The following is a 16,550-nucleotide window of genomic DNA, read 5'->3' on the forward strand; positions in this document are numbered from 1 at the left end:
TAAACTCCTGTGTTATTCCAAGCTAAGAATTCAACAGAGAGGAAAGGTTTACAGGATTGAAGAAAGCAGAGACTACCTTGATAGGAATATGTATGTATGTATGTATTAGGAACTGGTTCTAAACAATTTTTTTTTTTTTCAGAAAGATTGTTTTCATTACATTGAATTCTCATATTCAGTTTTGCAGTTTCACACAATTTTCCATTTAAGGGTTTTAAAACACCTTCCAGCTACTACTGCAATAACTCCATACTTCTGTGAAGAAGAGAGAAATTATTCTCATGTGTTTTAGACTGATTCAGCACTGCTTGTAATAGGAACAGGTTTCATCTTGATCATTGTCTCTGGGAGCAGAGATTGCTCATGTATACAACCTGTTTATGGAAAAGTTTATGTCTAGAGACTGCTACAAAGGAGACAAGAGTGATCTTAGCCCACTAAAGAATAGAGAAGGAATTTAGTGTGCAACAAAGATACAAAGAAGTACAGAAAGGAAACATTTGCATAGAAAAAAAGTATAACTAGAATATTAAAATCACCATTGTTCCAGAATTCAGAGGAGATTCACAAGAAGTTATCAATATCTATCAACAGTGTAAAAGCAAACGTTGGAATTGTGAAAATGTGAAATCGTGAAGACAATTTGATGTTCTGCTTTTTGATTAGAAAAAAAAAAAATCATTTTTCATACTATAGATATTGTCTTTACCCGTGTCATAAAACAAACTCTGTAATTCAGTTGTCACTATTGTGAGAATCATACTTATCGGGACGTTTATGCTGAGCACCTGTTTTTCACACAGAGATATTCAGCCCTAGAGGAGTGAATAGGACTGAGCTGAGGAATTAGTGGATGGGGTAATTGCTTCTCATTAGCACTGCCCAGTTTTGCAAAAGTTCTACACTGACCAAGCTGTAACTCCACTTCTATTAGGTCTTCAACTTCATCCAGCCTAGAAGCGGTTGTAATGCTAGCATTACAGAAAAATAAGCCCAGTAAGTTTCAGCTGCTGCAGCCTGTTTATCAGACTGTTTCTCTCACAGCTATATTCTGTGGTATTTACTAAATTCCTTCTAGGGAAAATTAAGAGCTGGATTTCACTTCAGTACCTCAATCAACTTGCTGCAAAGCAATTTGGATCAGTAGACTCCCTAGTAAATCAACAGGCAGTAAGTCAAGTAAATTTTCTTGTAAGGGTCCATCACTGCTTCTTGCTGGAGAAAGCAGGAAAATTCACATGCTCTGCAAAGTCATCAAATACTGGATTTGCTGATTTCCAAGGATTTCCATTGCCCCTATGGACTGTCCTCGGATTTGGGGCAAGAGCCTTCTCTACCTTTCCTGTTGAACCTGTGCCACTGTGCAATGAAGTATATAGTGGGGCCAGAAAAGGGAAATACAAGCATAAGTAAGAGTCGTTTACGACTCACATGTAAAGGACAAAGCGTGAGGGTATGGGAACCCTAAATTCTGGTTCTTGTTGCATAAATATTTCTGTGTTTTGCTCCCTCCCATGAAGCTATTATTGGGTAAGCAGCCTGTGACGCAGGGTGCTAATCCCGCTCACAGCTGAAACCTCTCTCTGTTGGCACTCGTCTCAAAAATTTGTTCTCTTTTTCTCAGGGCCCTACAACATTCTTATCTAAGCTGTCTCTAGCTTTCTTCTTCATCTGTTTTTGTACTGCTTCTATTGCTTCTTTGTTCCCACACATGCAAAGACACATTAGGTCCAATGAATTCTTTGTGCCTTGAGCACACCGCACATCAGTGCAGCACAAGACTCGTAAGGCTGGCATGTCTGGGAAATATTGAGCCTCCTGTGCATGCAATCCGATGTCTGGGATTTCCATGCTGGCTGTGTTCACAAGTCCTGGAAAAATACCTACATATTTTGCACAGACCAGCTCCTTTTTCAACTCAAAGTTTGTAATACACTATAATTAGATCACTTTGCATCTTTCGATAAGCTAAGCAAGTTGAATTTTAGTCTTTCATCACATATTATATTGTGCAGCATCATTTCTAGCACTGAAATCGCTTTTAAAATTCCCGTCTGCAGGATCTCAGATTTGTGAATAGCTTTTTAAAAACACATCCACAAGAACTGCATGCCTCATTCTAAAATCCATCTTGGCAAAGCTACACACAGAAGGTAACACCCCATCACACGCCTCATCGGTAAGAGACATGACCAAAAGGCAGTGTTTCCAGATCATAGGAAACATTGTTTTTACAAACTGTTCTCATCCAAATCGCAGTGTTGTTTGGGTTTTTTTTTTTTTTTTGGTGGAAACTTCTGGTGAATTAAAAGTATTCTGACCCCTGCAGGTGCTTGGGGAGACTGACGCTAGTGGGCTGAGGCTGAGGAAGGGATTTTTGAGGAAACAGTGAAAATTTTCCAGCATTTTACAAAAGTTCTTGCTCAGTGCACTGATACAGCCATTGATACAACACCGCCAGTCTGCCATAACATTCAGTCCGAGTGTAATATGACCTTCAGAGCTCTCCTGACTAAATACTTTCCAGAACACAACGGTGTACCACGCTTTGTTTGTTGTCAAATGCATGTGTTGTTCATACCAAAACGCAGTACCTTTATGAGATCAGCTTATCTTTTATTTCCCAAATCTGTTCAAAAATATAGCACAGTTCAAATACTGCTGCCCAGTAGATGGCTGCTTCTCGTTGTCCATTACTTTTTGAGATATGTCAGCTAAATAGCCCTAATCCATGTAATGTATGCTGTTTCGATAGTGTTTCATCACAGTAATGATGTACTAAAAAGCACAGACCAAGACAAATGTCTTGCGAACTACTGGGGCTAATTAAAACATTCGTAGCTCTGCAAAAATAAACTTTTACAACTTAGTTCAAATTCTGAATTGATCAGGGTAAAGACAGCTACTCTGATACAAAGAAAACATTATTTTTAATATAGAAGGCAAACATAGGAAATGCTTTATTTTCCAGCACTACATTGTACTACTGTTTCCATCAGTAGTGGGCCTATGCTGGTAGCAGGGAACCTTGATAGAAGAGGACTAGAATACATGTCAGTCAATCACAGTGCTTTTTACACAGCAAAAAGAGGCATCACTGCTGACAGAGCTTCACACTAGTGCTTCTTCTTTACCGGTAGCCTGTCCGTTACATTGCCCTCCCAGAGCAGGTCTCCAGTTGACATCAGAACTGGCTCTTCTGAGAAAGTGGATGAGTGTTTGGAACTAGAGAAACCATCCATACCTTGGCACCCTTCTTAATAACCTATATTAAGTTTCCAGAACCTCTCTCCTTAAATTCCCCACATCATTGGCACCAGCATGCACAACTGAAGACTTTCCAGGCTCAGCATTGTGCAGCTGACATAATCCCACCTGCTGAGTAAATTACTTCATTCTCTAAATCTCCACAACATCATACACAGATTCTGATAGCGGCATAAGTTAATCCCACAGCCTTCTCGGTACCCATGCGAACAAAACTGAAGCAGAGCAGATGACCTTTCTCCTCGGGCGCTGCTGAGAGCCCGCTTTGGGGGAAGGCAGCTCCAGAGCTCTGCAAGCGGGCTGTTCGCCCGTAGGCACCGCCGCTCGTTCTGCAGCCCCTCGGGACGCTCCTCCGGCCCGGCCCGCAGCGCAGCACAGCGCTGGGCGCGCTGCCTCCTGCCGGCCCTTCCGATCCGAACCGCCTCATCGGGCAGCGCCGGGCCCCGGACCCTCCGCCGGGCCCAAGGCGGCAGCGCCGCCGCAAACGCAGCTCTCTTAGCGGCCGCCGCCTTCCTTCCCCGCGAGCGCATCTCAGGGCCCGAGCCGCGCAGCGGACTGAGCCAGCTTGTTTACCGGGGCGCGGCCCAAGCCGCGAGGAGCGGCCGTAAGGGAAGTTAGAGGAGCGGGCCGGGCTCCGGGGACGGGACGGGCTGGGAGGCGCTCGCCCTCCGCAGCGCAGGGGCCGAGCGGGAAAGGAGGCGCTCCCCGTCCCGGCGCCCCGCTCCCTCGGGGGACGGGCGGAGGAAGAGGAGGAGGCTCTCGCGGCCCCGAGTCCCCTTCGCGGCTCCCCCACCGTGCCTGCGCCCACCGCGGAGCCCGCGCCCACTATGCCCTGTGTCCCTCGGAAGCGCGCACTCCCCTCCGGCCGCCGCCGGCTCGCGCCTGGATTCTGGCGCACCCGCCTCGATCAGCTCCGAGCCCGGAGCTCCAGGCGGGGGAGGGGAGGGGCGAATGGGAGGGGGCGGCCGCCGCCGCCGTGGGGCCCAGGCCGCTCCTCGCCTTTGCTGCGTCTCTCCCCGGCCCCGGCATCTGGGGCGGCGGGAGGAGCGGGCGGAGCCGGCCGAGGCGGCAGCCAATGAGGAGGCGCGAGCCGGCGGGTAGGGCGGGGCGAGAGCGATCACCGCCCAATGGGGGAAGGGCGGAGGACGCACTCGGAGCGGGGCGAGCCGCAGGCAGGAGGCGAGTCGGGACTCGGGCTGCGAGCGGGGCACAGGCGCCGCCGCACCCAGGGGCTCGCAGCCGCTCGCGCGCGATTGCCGCTCCTCTGGCGTGGACGGGGCCGGCAGCCGGCGAGCGAGGAACGCACGGACCGACAGACGCCGCTTCCCGCGGGGGACAGCGGGCGGAGCCGCCGCCGCCGCCGCCCGGAGCAGAAGTTTGGCTGGAGCGGCCGCCGCCGGGAGAGAAAACTTTCCTCGGGGGGCCGGAGGCGGGGGCGGCGGGAAGGAGCCGCCGCTCGGCGGCTTTTCGCGGCGCGCTCGGGGACTCCGGCGCGGCTCCCCCCGGCGCGGGCCGGGCGGCGGCGGCCGGGATGTACCTGGCAGCGGTCTCGGCGGGGAGGAGGCGGCCGGGCGGAGACGGCGGCGGAGGTGGCGGCGGCTGGCACCTGGCGGCGGCGGGGTGGCTGCTGCTGCTGGCGCTTCTGCTGGGCCAGCCGGGGACGCGGGCGCTCGTCTGCCTGCCCTGCGACGAGTCCAAGTGCGAGGAACCCAAGAGCTGCCCCGGCAGCATCGTGCTGGGCATCTGCGGCTGTTGCTTCATGTGCGCCCGTCAGCGCAACGAGAGCTGCGGGGGCGTCTACGGGCTGCACGGCGCCTGCGACCGGGGGCTGCGCTGTGTCATCCGCCCGCCGCTCAACGGCGACTCCATCACCGAGTACGAAGTGGGCGTCTGTGAAGGTAAGGGGCGGCCGGACGCTGCCCTCCGAGCGCCGCATTCTCTCCCTTCTTTCCTTTCTTCCTTCCTTCTCTCCCTCTAGTCCCCGTCCCAGGTGCGGAGCCGCGCACCGCCCCGCCGTGCAGCAGCGCACAGTCGTGCCGCCGGCTCGGGACGGGACGAGCACCCTCAGCCCTGCGGCGAGAAGATGCCTCGGCCGCTCCCTGCCTCCTCCGCCGGTGCCCCCAGCGCGTTTCCCCGGCGCGGCAACGCAGCGGGATCGAAGCGCTGTGTGCGGAGCTGCCCGCGTCGCTTCGCGTGCTGTTGTGTTTTGCCGTGTTCTACCCGCCCCGCTGTACTGCGAGGGCGTCTTCCGAGCCGTTCCGCTTAGGAGGAGAGTATTTGAAAGTTTCACCCTTAGTTTTGGTAGCTTGCAGTAACGTCAGGCTCTTCCAATTTCGTTCTCTGTTTAGTAGCTCGCTGGTTTGTTAGTAGTTTATGTCAAGCCAGCCAGCTGTTAGTACCCCGCTAGAATTCCTTGATAAGAGAGGACCTGGGGACAGCTTGCCAGCCTGAGATCAGTGGAGGTCAGCACTGCACACATGATGTCTGTTCCGGATTCCTTCTTCTTAAGGAAACACAAAGGCTGATCATCTGTTGTAAAGTTTTTCCTTCCTGTTCCTGTCACTTAATATCTGTCTGCCCACACACGCTCGCTGTACGATAAGGCATATCTGTGTTTTGCACATCAGGAGCGAGCCCCATGGCAGGACAACTCGCAGCCGCTCCAGCTGTATGCCTGCTGCTTATGAAGTGATGAACTAGTGTGAAGCGCAAGCGATCTGCTCGCAGCTCCTCTTCGAATGTTGAATCTAGCAGGATCTCTTAAGAGTTCTTTCATGCATTGTTTCCTACAAGGCTAAAGAGAAGCATTTCAGTCTCTCTTGTCTTGCCTTGTCCCTCCAGTTTGCCTTTCCCCCAGGCTGGGGGAAAACATGGCGCTGTATAGAGCTTGCAAATAAGCAGTAGTTTGGAATATGTAGAAATGTATGTGAGACTTCGAGTGTGAGCTTCGACAATTCTGGAAAATAAGAGTGGAGCTTGCTTCTCTCGACGGGTAGAGGGCGGTAGAAAGTCCAAAAAGCTGTTGCAGACAGTGTCCAAAACCTGGCCTTTAAAATGATACACTGTTTTGAGAGAACTAGAACCGATCTTTCTTAGTGGGCAGCTGACCTTGCATCTGGCACAAGTTTTTACTTGCTGCTCCATTCATCACTCTTGGGGGTAAAATGCGGACCACAGCAAGCCAGGGTGTCCTGTCTGTTGTTGCTTGCATAGAAGCAGCTGCAGGGTTAAAAGCCCTATTAAAGAATTAAAAACGCTTCTAAACTGCTTTGAAGACATTCGTTGAGCCCATGAGGTTAAATATGTATGTTGCTGTAGTCTCTCCTTTTTATTTTTTTCTTTAGTATGTATTGGAAAAGTTGTTTTCAAACAGAAAACTACTTCAAAAGACCTACCTAGTTTTGAATGGATTTTTGGTTTTACATGTTTTTAAGTAAATGCTTGGCTTGAACTTCTGTCCTCTCGGTTAAAAGATCTGAAAGCCTCCAGTCCTTAAATGTCTCAGTGTTCTATCTCCCCTGTATTGGAGTATGGATGTCTCTGGCAGTTTAGGAGTATTTCATTCCTCTGAAGTGATGCAATCTGTACGTTGCTGTAGTTCAGCTCTTAACACGTCCCATCTACTGTTGAAAATAGTATGAAGCATTTGTTGGCAAGATTGCATTTCAATTAGTGTTGTGGTTAGAAACTAGTTCCAGCTGTCCCTATAAGAATAGTTGGGGAGATAAGCTATCTATTTAATTTTCATTCTCGTAAATGAAAAGTAACTGAGCTGAACTGTCAGCCTAACAAATAGTACTGGAATACCTATTAGGGAATTGTCAGGAAACTGCCTCGTTCTAAGCAACAAAAGCAAAGTCATTATTTCTTACAGTGTGTATTGTGTATGAGTGGTAGTGGCAAGGGGGGGGGAACAGGACTTAATGTGCTGCCTCTGTTCTCTGAAATAAAGTTGATTAGCTCTGTGTTTTTAATTGGTGTGACTGAAACTGTTGGGCAGTTTACCAACACTCATGAAATGGGCTGGGCTTGTATACCTGATGAATCAATTGCACTGAGTGATAGTTTTCATTTATCTGCTAACAGAATAAAGGCTGCTTTCCTTTTAATACTATCTATTGGGAGTGAAAGCCCTATGTTACATACTCTAGTACAGGGAGGGGGAAATGGAGGTGACTTACAGAACCGTGTGAATAGAAACTGGTATATTTACTCTCCTTCCTATCTCTAGTCTTCTCTTTAACTGCAATTTTTTACACTAAAATGACCCCTACTGGTTACAGTTATAAGCTTTTTTTTATTGTTATTTTGAGTCTTGAATGGGATGCTTTGGCTTAGTTCAGGGTACCAACACATAATGGATTGAAAAACTCCAAGCCGTAATTACACAGGTAAAAATACTTGCCTATTAATTTGATAGTAGTATTACATAAAAACATTGTAAGAACACTCGGCATGAGTGAGCTCTGTGACACCTGATGGAGAAGTTTCCATGGAATCTGTCACTAATGGCTGTTGTTTTTGTTAAGCCGGCACTTACTGATGAAATCTGTTATTAATTCGTAAGTTCTTTTCTTCACCCTTCTAAGTGCTGAGGAAAGCGCTCAGTCTTCTCACTGCATTAAGTGTGCAGGTCTTTGTGTAGTTCTAAGGCTCAGCCTGTGGCATTATTGTGCTGTCTGTAAATGCCTTTCCTGCATTTATTATACATTCCTGTAGTTGTGTTCTTGGTAAAGAATAATTCTTAGATCAGCTTCTCCAGACACGGCTGAGTACTTCTTGAAGGGTGACCTTGAGAGGCTTTGAGCACCTCCAGCTTCTGTTGACTTTCCAGGAGAGCTGTTGGGTTGGTTTGTTGAGGTGTCAGGAGCGCAGAGCTGGCTGAAAGCCAAACCTTTTGGCATCAAAAAACTGGGAGCTCTGTGCAGGGACTGCTCTTGTTCTCTGTGTTTGAGGGAAGACCCGAAGCCACCTCCAAATGAGACAAGAGCTCTCCAGAAACACATTGGCCTTGGCTTCTGCATTAGCCAGGCTTTGCAGAGCTCTGTCTTTCTGGAGTATGGGAAAGCCTTGGGAAAAGCTCTGGTGTACGGGTTCGGTTAGTCTGAAGGCGTTTCTTGTGATGACTTTTCTTGTCTCTGTTTCTACACTTCTTCTATTTCTGGTGCTCTTGGATGAAGAGGCCTTGTTTGCTCTGCTAAGCTATTCTAAAGCATAACAGAAGCGTATGAAATAACACTGAAAATGAGCTGGAATTAGTTCATTTTTAACTGTGTAATAAAAGCATGACTAGTTTTAATGATACATTTGAAATGAAGAGTTAAATGCTAGTTTTATTGTATACTTAAGTTCCTTTAAGAATATAATTCCACACTAGACATCCTTATACAGGTTTGTTTTTTTTTTTTTTTTAAAGAATCTTCAAACTTGCTAGATAGGTTGGCCAGAACTACTGAAATGATTGCTTGTAATTTCTGTACCCGTAGGCATGTTTGCTGTTCTAAGTACCCTCTAGCTGATGCAAGAGCACTTGCTTAATTTAACTCCTTGCATAGTATTTAGTCAACCTGAATGTCATTTGACTGACAGGTATATTTTACAATAATTACTCCATCCGTATGTTTCAAAAAATGCCTGCCTCTTCCCATCCTTTCTTTGCACTGCCCCCACAAGTATCCTTAATCTCAATGAATAAAATGTAGAGCGGCATGCAGAAAGAACCACGTGTTTCTGTTTTAATAAACTAAACACTTTGCAGAAGTGACCTATTAACTGTCTCATGACTTGCAAACTGCTTTCATTTGAGAATTCATTTAATCCGCAGGGAACATAAACATGGAAATGGTGAATTCAGAGTTTTGCCCAAGATGTTATGTGACAGATGTTCTATACAGCCTTGCAGAATTACATTTTGGCTCTTCAATGTATATGAATATAATTTGGAAAATGGCTAATGCTGACATAGAAAGCTTGTGTGTACAGAGAAACCAATATAAACTAAGATGTGAAGATAACTTTGTATAAAGGCTATCTAGATTAAATTCCACATAAGCATACAGATGATTAAAAGGTGGTCCCTGAGGGAATTATCTAAGCAGACTAGTTTTGCCATGTTTGCAGGATGCAAGCCTTCATGTATGAAGATGAATGGAAGAAGCAGTTCACACCTTTGCCAGAGGCAATATTCATTCTCCAGCAGCTTTCACAGGTTGTTCTAGGTACTTCTGAGTTTGCAAATTGTGTTGATGCCATATAGGTAATGAGAGTGTAGTGTCTTACAGCCAGAAAACAAGCAGAATTGGATGTAGCTGGGGACAGGAAGAAGGGCACTGGCTCACAGGCATGCTGGGATTCCCACATAGCGGCAAACTTCTGAAACTGTGTTCTTTGTCTAGCCTGCATTGGTACTGATATTTTCCTTGCAATAGAGTAAATATGGAGGTTGTACTACAGCATATGCATCTCCTCTCTTCAGGCTTTTGTTTTTGTTTAGTCTGTTTGTTTCTCCTTCCAGAAAAGCTGTTCCTCAGAGTGGCTGAGGTTGGAGGGGACCTCTGGACCTCCAACCCCCACCCAGCTCGAGCGGAGCCACTCAGAGCAGCCTGTCTAGGACCTTGTCCAAGAAGCTTCTGAAGATATCCGTGGGTAAAAGGCTCCTGCTATGTTCCAGTTTGAGTCTATTGCTTCATGTCCTGTCACTGGGCACCACTGAAAAGAACCTGGCTTTGACCTCTTTGCACCCTCTCTTCAGGGATTTCTGTACATTGATGAGATCCCCTCCAAGCCTTCTCCAGAGAAAGATACTCCAGTCTTTTTGTTATCTAGGTGGCCCTTCACTGGGCTCTCTCTTGTGTGTCCATGTCTCTCTTGCAGTGGGCAGCCCAGACCTGGTCACAGCACATCTGGTGTGGTCTCATCAGTGCTGAGCAGAGGAGAAGGTTCACCTTCCTTGACCTGCTGACAACTCTTCTCCAGTGAAGCCCAGGATAGCATCACCCTTAGCAGCAGGGAGATGCTGTTGGTCAGCTTGGTGTCTGGGTAATTGCCCTGATAGCATTACATGCGCTAGCACAGAATGTGCTGCTTTGATGGTGGAAAGAGCCAATTTTATGTCTATCTCTAATTTAGTATTCAGAAAAGCCTTTTTGGTACTAACTCTAAATCCAGGGAATTTTTGTGACTTTAGCAAAGTGTTCTGTAATTCTGGTATTCTGTGACTCTGTGTTAATATCTGGGGGCAAAAGTGACAAAAGTTTTCGAACATCAGCTTTCTTCTAATAGTGGAGGTTCTTCTGAATACAGACAGCTTTATTCATGGCACTGTTCCAGAATTTATCTTAGAGAAAACTTTTTCTACTGTTGTCCACTCTGCTGCTGATGAGCAGTGTCAGCAAACTGTCCATCAGCTGCTTGTTTGTGATGGAGTTGCAACATATGGCTCTACACTCTGGCTTCTGAATTATGTGGGCACAGTGTGCAACTTGAAAATACGTTGGAAATTCAGCCTCCTTTGGAAAACAGGCACAAAGGCTTGGCTGTTTCCTCTGGCTTCTTCCAGGTTTTAGTGTGGTTTTTTTTTGTTTTTTTTTTTCTCTGTTGTTTTGTTTTTAGTTTTTTAGAGCTGAAGGAAAAATCTGCTAGGACAGCTAAAACATTGCTGTCCATGCTCATTCTAATCAGCAGAGTACTGGCAGAGGCTCTGTCTGACAGATTAAGTCCTGGTACACTGCGTAATGTTTTCAGTCAGCTATTTACAAACAAGACGTGGTGCTGGTCACAAGATTAAAACAACTTATTTGCATATCTCTATTCCAGGTTCTTCAATGTCTAGGGGTCGGATCTCACATCTTGAATTCTATTGTTTCAAGCCATCTTTTGGGCAGAAGTTATTGAAAATATACCAAAGTCTTATTGGAAGAACCCAAATAGTGAAACTTTACTGGCTTTATTTTGTTTGTGTGTTTTTGGTTTGTTTTTTTTTTTTTTTTTTTTTTTTTTTTGTTTGTTTGTCTGTTTATTCTAGAGTAAAGGGAACCTGGAGGACTGAAATATAGTAGGCAAGGGAAAACTTTGACTATTAAAATGGCTGGCCAAGTCATGTGCTTCACTATGCACTTCCATTTGTTTCTTTGCTTTCCTCGTGGCTTCTCGTGGGGTTTCTGATAATGGAGTGGAAAGCTGGCTTGTGTAAATACTTTCTGTATTCTTTAGTTTGAAATAACTGCCGTGAGACACGTGGAGAGCTACTGTGGTGAAAATCCTCCACTTTATTGGCGATGTAATTGCTTGAGATACAAGTTCTAGTTTGAACAGGATGAAGCAGGAGCTCAAATTTAAGACAAGCCTTTTCAGTATGTTTTTTCTAAACTATCTAAGTGGTATGGTATAGTTTCTCTAGCTTTAGCTAGAAGTTTTATTAGGAACCTTATAAAGCCCTTTTGTGCTAACACACATTCCGCAGGAAGATTTGATCTTGAAGAACAGACCCTTCTAAAAGGTGGAAAAAGTGCCTTATCATAAAACTGTTGGTCTGTCTTACCACAAAACGTTCTGCCGGCTCTGGTCCCTGACTCATGATTTCATTGAAGGAATAAGTTGTGAGGTGGGAGAGGATTGCCGCCAGTACATAAGCACAAATTCACTTCAAGGCTAGCCTTTCCCTCTGCTGCTTTTCAAGGTCTGGGGCTGGGTTTCAAGCATTCTTTAGTGGTGATTAGTCATTTCTATTGTTCAGCTCCTCCAAAACATGAATTTCCTTTCCATCATTCTCTTTTCCTGTTCAAAGTGAAGCCAAAGCCTACTGGCAAGAAGTATTTCCTTTTTCTTTTTTTTTCTTTTTTTTCTTTTTTTTTTTTTTAATTTTAGAAAATCTGTAGAATGTTTTCAGAGTCTCATACCATCTTAATGAATACCACTTATTGTAAATACTTTTGTGTGTAATAGTGCAGTGGAGTGATGGAGAATCAGAGCTTGGGTCTGGTTTGATAGAGAAACTTTTGGCAAGTTCTCCCTCCCTTCCAAGAGGACAGAGCCTCAGGAAACAGCTTCAAGTGACTTCTCTGTCACTTGAAGTCCATTCTCTCCCCTTTCAAATGCAGGATTTGCGAGGATTCTATTAGATCTGATTTTAGACTTCCATTTTCAGACTGGTAACTGATGGTCTCTTTGATCCTTCTTTATATATCTTAAGAACGTACCTGTCATGCTTTAGAAAGCCTGAAATAGTTGAGTAACATGCTACAGGTAAATGTAAATGATGGGATTTGATTCAGTAGGGCTCGTGTACTTAAGAGTTATTGTGGATACAATGCTTATGTATTTGTCCTCAATAGTGCTACATTAGTGACTATTCCAGTGTGTGGCTTGCAGTTTTGAGGTGATGCGCTATCTCTGTAAAGCATGAAGGAGACTAGTATGTAGGTTTGTTTTTTGTTGTGTTTTAAAGCTGTCGTTCAGTAGATGCCCAGACAAGAAGAGAAAGCAAAGAAAATGAAAGAGAAGATTTGTGGCGGGCAGAAGTAATTGAACCTTGAAGGATGGAGAGCCAACATGAGCAAACAGTGGAGAAGGAGCCTTTAAAAGGGCTTTTCCTTATATTTCTAATTGTAGCAGTTTTGAGATCTCTCACACGTGGGGGTAATCAGTGGTGCTATATTGAGATACCATGTAATTCGGAAATAAGGCTCCAAGTTGGTTTTTAGTGATTACATGCTTCTGGAAACAAATGTGTTAAACTGAGCAGTGTATTCTAATTGTAAGCCCTGTATCTCTATCACACTCCCTGATTACTCATTGGATTTGTCTGATTACAGCTTCCAGTTCTTAAAAAAAAAAAAAAAAAAAAAGTCACTTTGTATTTGTGCACACTTATTTGTGAGTAAATCTGCATTCTGCAAACAGCTGTTGCAATGTGGTGATGTGAGTGCCTGTATGTAGGATTTGGCATGGAAGAAGTCGTGGAATGCTGCTTACTTGAGGCATATTTCTTGGGTTGTTTCCCAGACTGGACCTGTTGTTTAAGGACCTCTTACTCAACTTGTTAATGCTTTAATCCTCTTCCCTACTTTAGAAGCATGCTAAGACAGGACTTGGTAGTTCAGTAACATAGAGCTGTACTTGGATTGTTTGCAAGCTGAAAATATTTGCTTTGCAGAAAGCAAATCATTATGTGAATGATGGAAGAAAATGAAAAAGGTTTGGAATGAATATGATCCTTCCCCTCCCATGTCTTCCTTATGTTATGAGTGCACTTGGAAGAATTCAGAAAGCATTATGTCCAAGCTTTACTCTGGTCTGAGTAAATGCAGAACTATTTTAATGTCTGAAAACAGAGCTTGCCCAAATGAGTTGGAAAGAATGAAGAACTGTATGTAGATATAAATGATCTGAAAGAGTGACTTTTAAGCTATTGTTAGCAGACTGCTTTGAGCCTTTGAACTGCTTCTAGGCATGAGTGTGAAAGACAGTTGAGTTGGCTGTACAACAGCAATCCAGTGTAAACTCAGGACTGCTGAAAAGAGTGGTCTTTTCCTTTTCTTGCTCCTACCTGACCATGCCAGCACAATGAGGTGGTGGAAATTGCAGCTAAACTCAGATCAGTCGGGATGAAAAACAACCATTTAATTTTGGGCTGCTTTTCAGCTGGACTGTTTCTAAAAGCTCAAGAATGTAAAACCTAAATATATTTGTTTGTGTGTGAGTCCCAGAAGTGAAATAGTAGATAATACATACTGGGGTTTGAGAGGCTCTAATTGTTTTATTTGGATTTTGTCAATTCTAGTTGTGACTTCAGCCAAATGGAGATGTATTCAGAAATGGTTATAGATCAGTTCACTTTTTTTTTTCCCTCAAATTATCCATGTTTCTTAGAAGTATGCATGAAAGAGCTTTTGCATGAAAAGAAAACCACAGAGGCAGTTAAAGGGAGCACACAGGAAAATGCATGCTGCACACTGCTTATGAGTCGTCCCAGGTTTCAGAATCATTAGCATGTACAAACTTATTTTTTTGGATTAATCTGCAGGACTTTGGGAATAGTAGGAGTGAGGATTCATGGCTCACAGGTACTAGACTTTGTTCAAGATGTGGTTTTGTATCTGACGTGTAGAGGAGGAACATGCTGTGATGGACTGCCATGTATGTGCATCAAACAGCATTAAATGCTTTTACCTCAAGTAACTTATGTTTCAAATCAAAGTAAGACACTGGATTTGGGCCTTCTAGTTCATGCAAGTGCTTTCATGTGACAATATGATTTATTCCAAGGAATTTTGTTCTGCCTACACTGGTGTGACTTATGTGGATTTATTCTAACTGATAATTAGGGAATCGCTTAACAGACTCTTTAACTTCTGCTTCTGTTCTTGGAATTACAAAATCAACTAGGGAAAGAAGTCTTATGCTTGCATAGATTTACTAAACTACAGTAAGCTTTTTCTCTTTCTTGCACATTTGCTACTGCATTGATGGAAGCCACATTTCTAAACTGAAATGTGTGAACAGCAGTCTGCTAGGAGATGCTTAAGCTAACACTGGGTTTATGTTTTTCCTATATGGATGTGACTTCTTAGTATTCGCTTGCAGTAATGAAAAATACCTTGGTTCATGAATAATTATGTCAGAAGTTGTCTGCAAGTATTTCTTGGGCATTTCTCTTCTCTTCTATGCTTTTAAAGACTATTGAGCTCATTTTTGAGGGGTGTGGTATTGATGACTTAAGTACAGCTAGGACTGGGCCAGGCACTTTGTGTGTATGCTTTTCTGCTCCCTCCTGAAAATCCATGAGAGTTGGCAGATATCAAACATCTGTAATGGAAATCAGATAATACTGTGGATAGTTCCAGGGTTTCTGATGCATGTGCATCAAAAAGGTCATTTGTGAGTAGGGGACTGCTCTGCTTTCCACTCCTTTCATAGGTGAGTCCCTTCTCACCAGGGGCAAGCAGCTGTTGCATAATAAGGACTGCTTGCAGCTTCTGTTCTTATCTGAAAAATTGATTGCTGAAATGCTATAGCGCAAAAATTCACAAATGCCACGAACTGGATTGTTTGAAAAGCAAAAAGTGTGCTGTTATTGTAGTAACAGCATTAACTTTATAATAAAATACATAAAAACTCATAACAACATTGTGCCCCATCTCTCTGCACTGGACTGATTTCCAGAGTCTGGTGGGAGAGAGCAGCTCAGGGAGCTGAGCATTAGAGGCCCAGCAGTCATGAGTACAGCTGGCTGTACCTTTGTGGGGGTCTGGGCTCCTGATCTACAAATGGGCAGAGGATGAGATCCTGTGTGTCAGAAAGAGGGAATGGTGAGATCCTGTGTGTCAGAAAGAGGGAATGGTTCAGCAAACAACTAGAGCAATTCTTTCTGTTAAGACCATTAAACAGTCTGATCTGGATGAAGTTGTGGTCTGATACAGAATTTGGCATGCTGAATTTTAAAGTACAGCTATTGCCTCTTTTGTTCTTGTTACGTGGATTACTGCTGTGATTTGTAACATACAAATTGTCCAAGCTGTATTCCGGCTTATCAAAAACAGGATATATTATTGTTCTCAAAATTCCCTGTGTGTTTTTTTTTTTCCCTGGCCTCATAATCATGCAAGCATCCCAGAAACTACTGAATCTGCACCTTCCTTTGAAAGAATTTCAGTAGTTTCTCTTTGTGAACTTCTGTGCTTCCTTTGACTTTTATTGATACGCTTGCTCTGTGGGGTGATTGGTCGACTTAATAAATTACTTCCTGGAGTTAATGACTACTCTTCCGTGGCTATTTTTATGGAGTAAAACAGCCATGAGATTCCCATGGATGCTCTCTCCTTCATTTCTAAAATTGACTTGGTTATTTATTTGGTGTTCTCTGTCAGAAAGGTGTTCTGCTGACTTAACAAATGATAAGTAGCTGGATATAGAGGGATAAACATGCTGGTGAGAATCAGCTGCGATGCTCTCTCTAGATCATCTACTGTACTTAGCTTTAACTGTTTGGTGTTTTTTTTTGTTTGTTTGTTTGTTTGTTTTGTTTTTGTTTTTTAACTCTCTGTGGTTTCCAGGTATTGGTTTTGTGGAGGTGTGGGGTTTTTTTGTTTGTTTGTTTGTTTTTTGTTGTTGCTTTTTATTTGTTTTTCCCCAAACAGAAAGTTGACTGATATTCTGCACATCTCTCTGAGCAGAATTTACACATCTGCTTCAGTGTGTGTATTTGCTATCAGTTTTTAAGCTTTGGTTCAGTGTCAGACTGCTGAATGATAAAACAGTTCATGTTTGGCTGCAGTCTGCAGTGG

The 16,550-nt window shown here is 44.4% G+C and overlaps 1 protein-coding gene across 1 annotated transcript in view; it reads left to right on the plus strand.

The window, feature by feature from the left end:
• Positions 1–4,798: 4,798 nt before the first annotated feature.
• CRIM1 (cysteine rich transmembrane BMP regulator 1) overlaps positions 4,799–16,550 on the plus strand; it is a 163,551-nt gene continuing 151,799 nt past the window's right edge. The window contains exon 1 of the mRNA XM_042817488.1: positions 4,799–5,165. Coding sequence (XP_042673422.1) covers positions 4,799–5,165 — 367 coding nt within the window. The remainder of the gene's footprint in view (positions 5,166–16,550) is intronic.

The sequence above is a fragment of the Centrocercus urophasianus genome, unplaced genomic scaffold (assembly GCF_019232065.1).
Source record: "Centrocercus urophasianus isolate 14NV4802_14NV808 unplaced genomic scaffold, USGS_Curo_1.0 seq_10, whole genome shotgun sequence".
Lineage (NCBI taxonomy): Eukaryota > Metazoa > Chordata > Aves > Galliformes > Phasianidae > Centrocercus > Centrocercus urophasianus.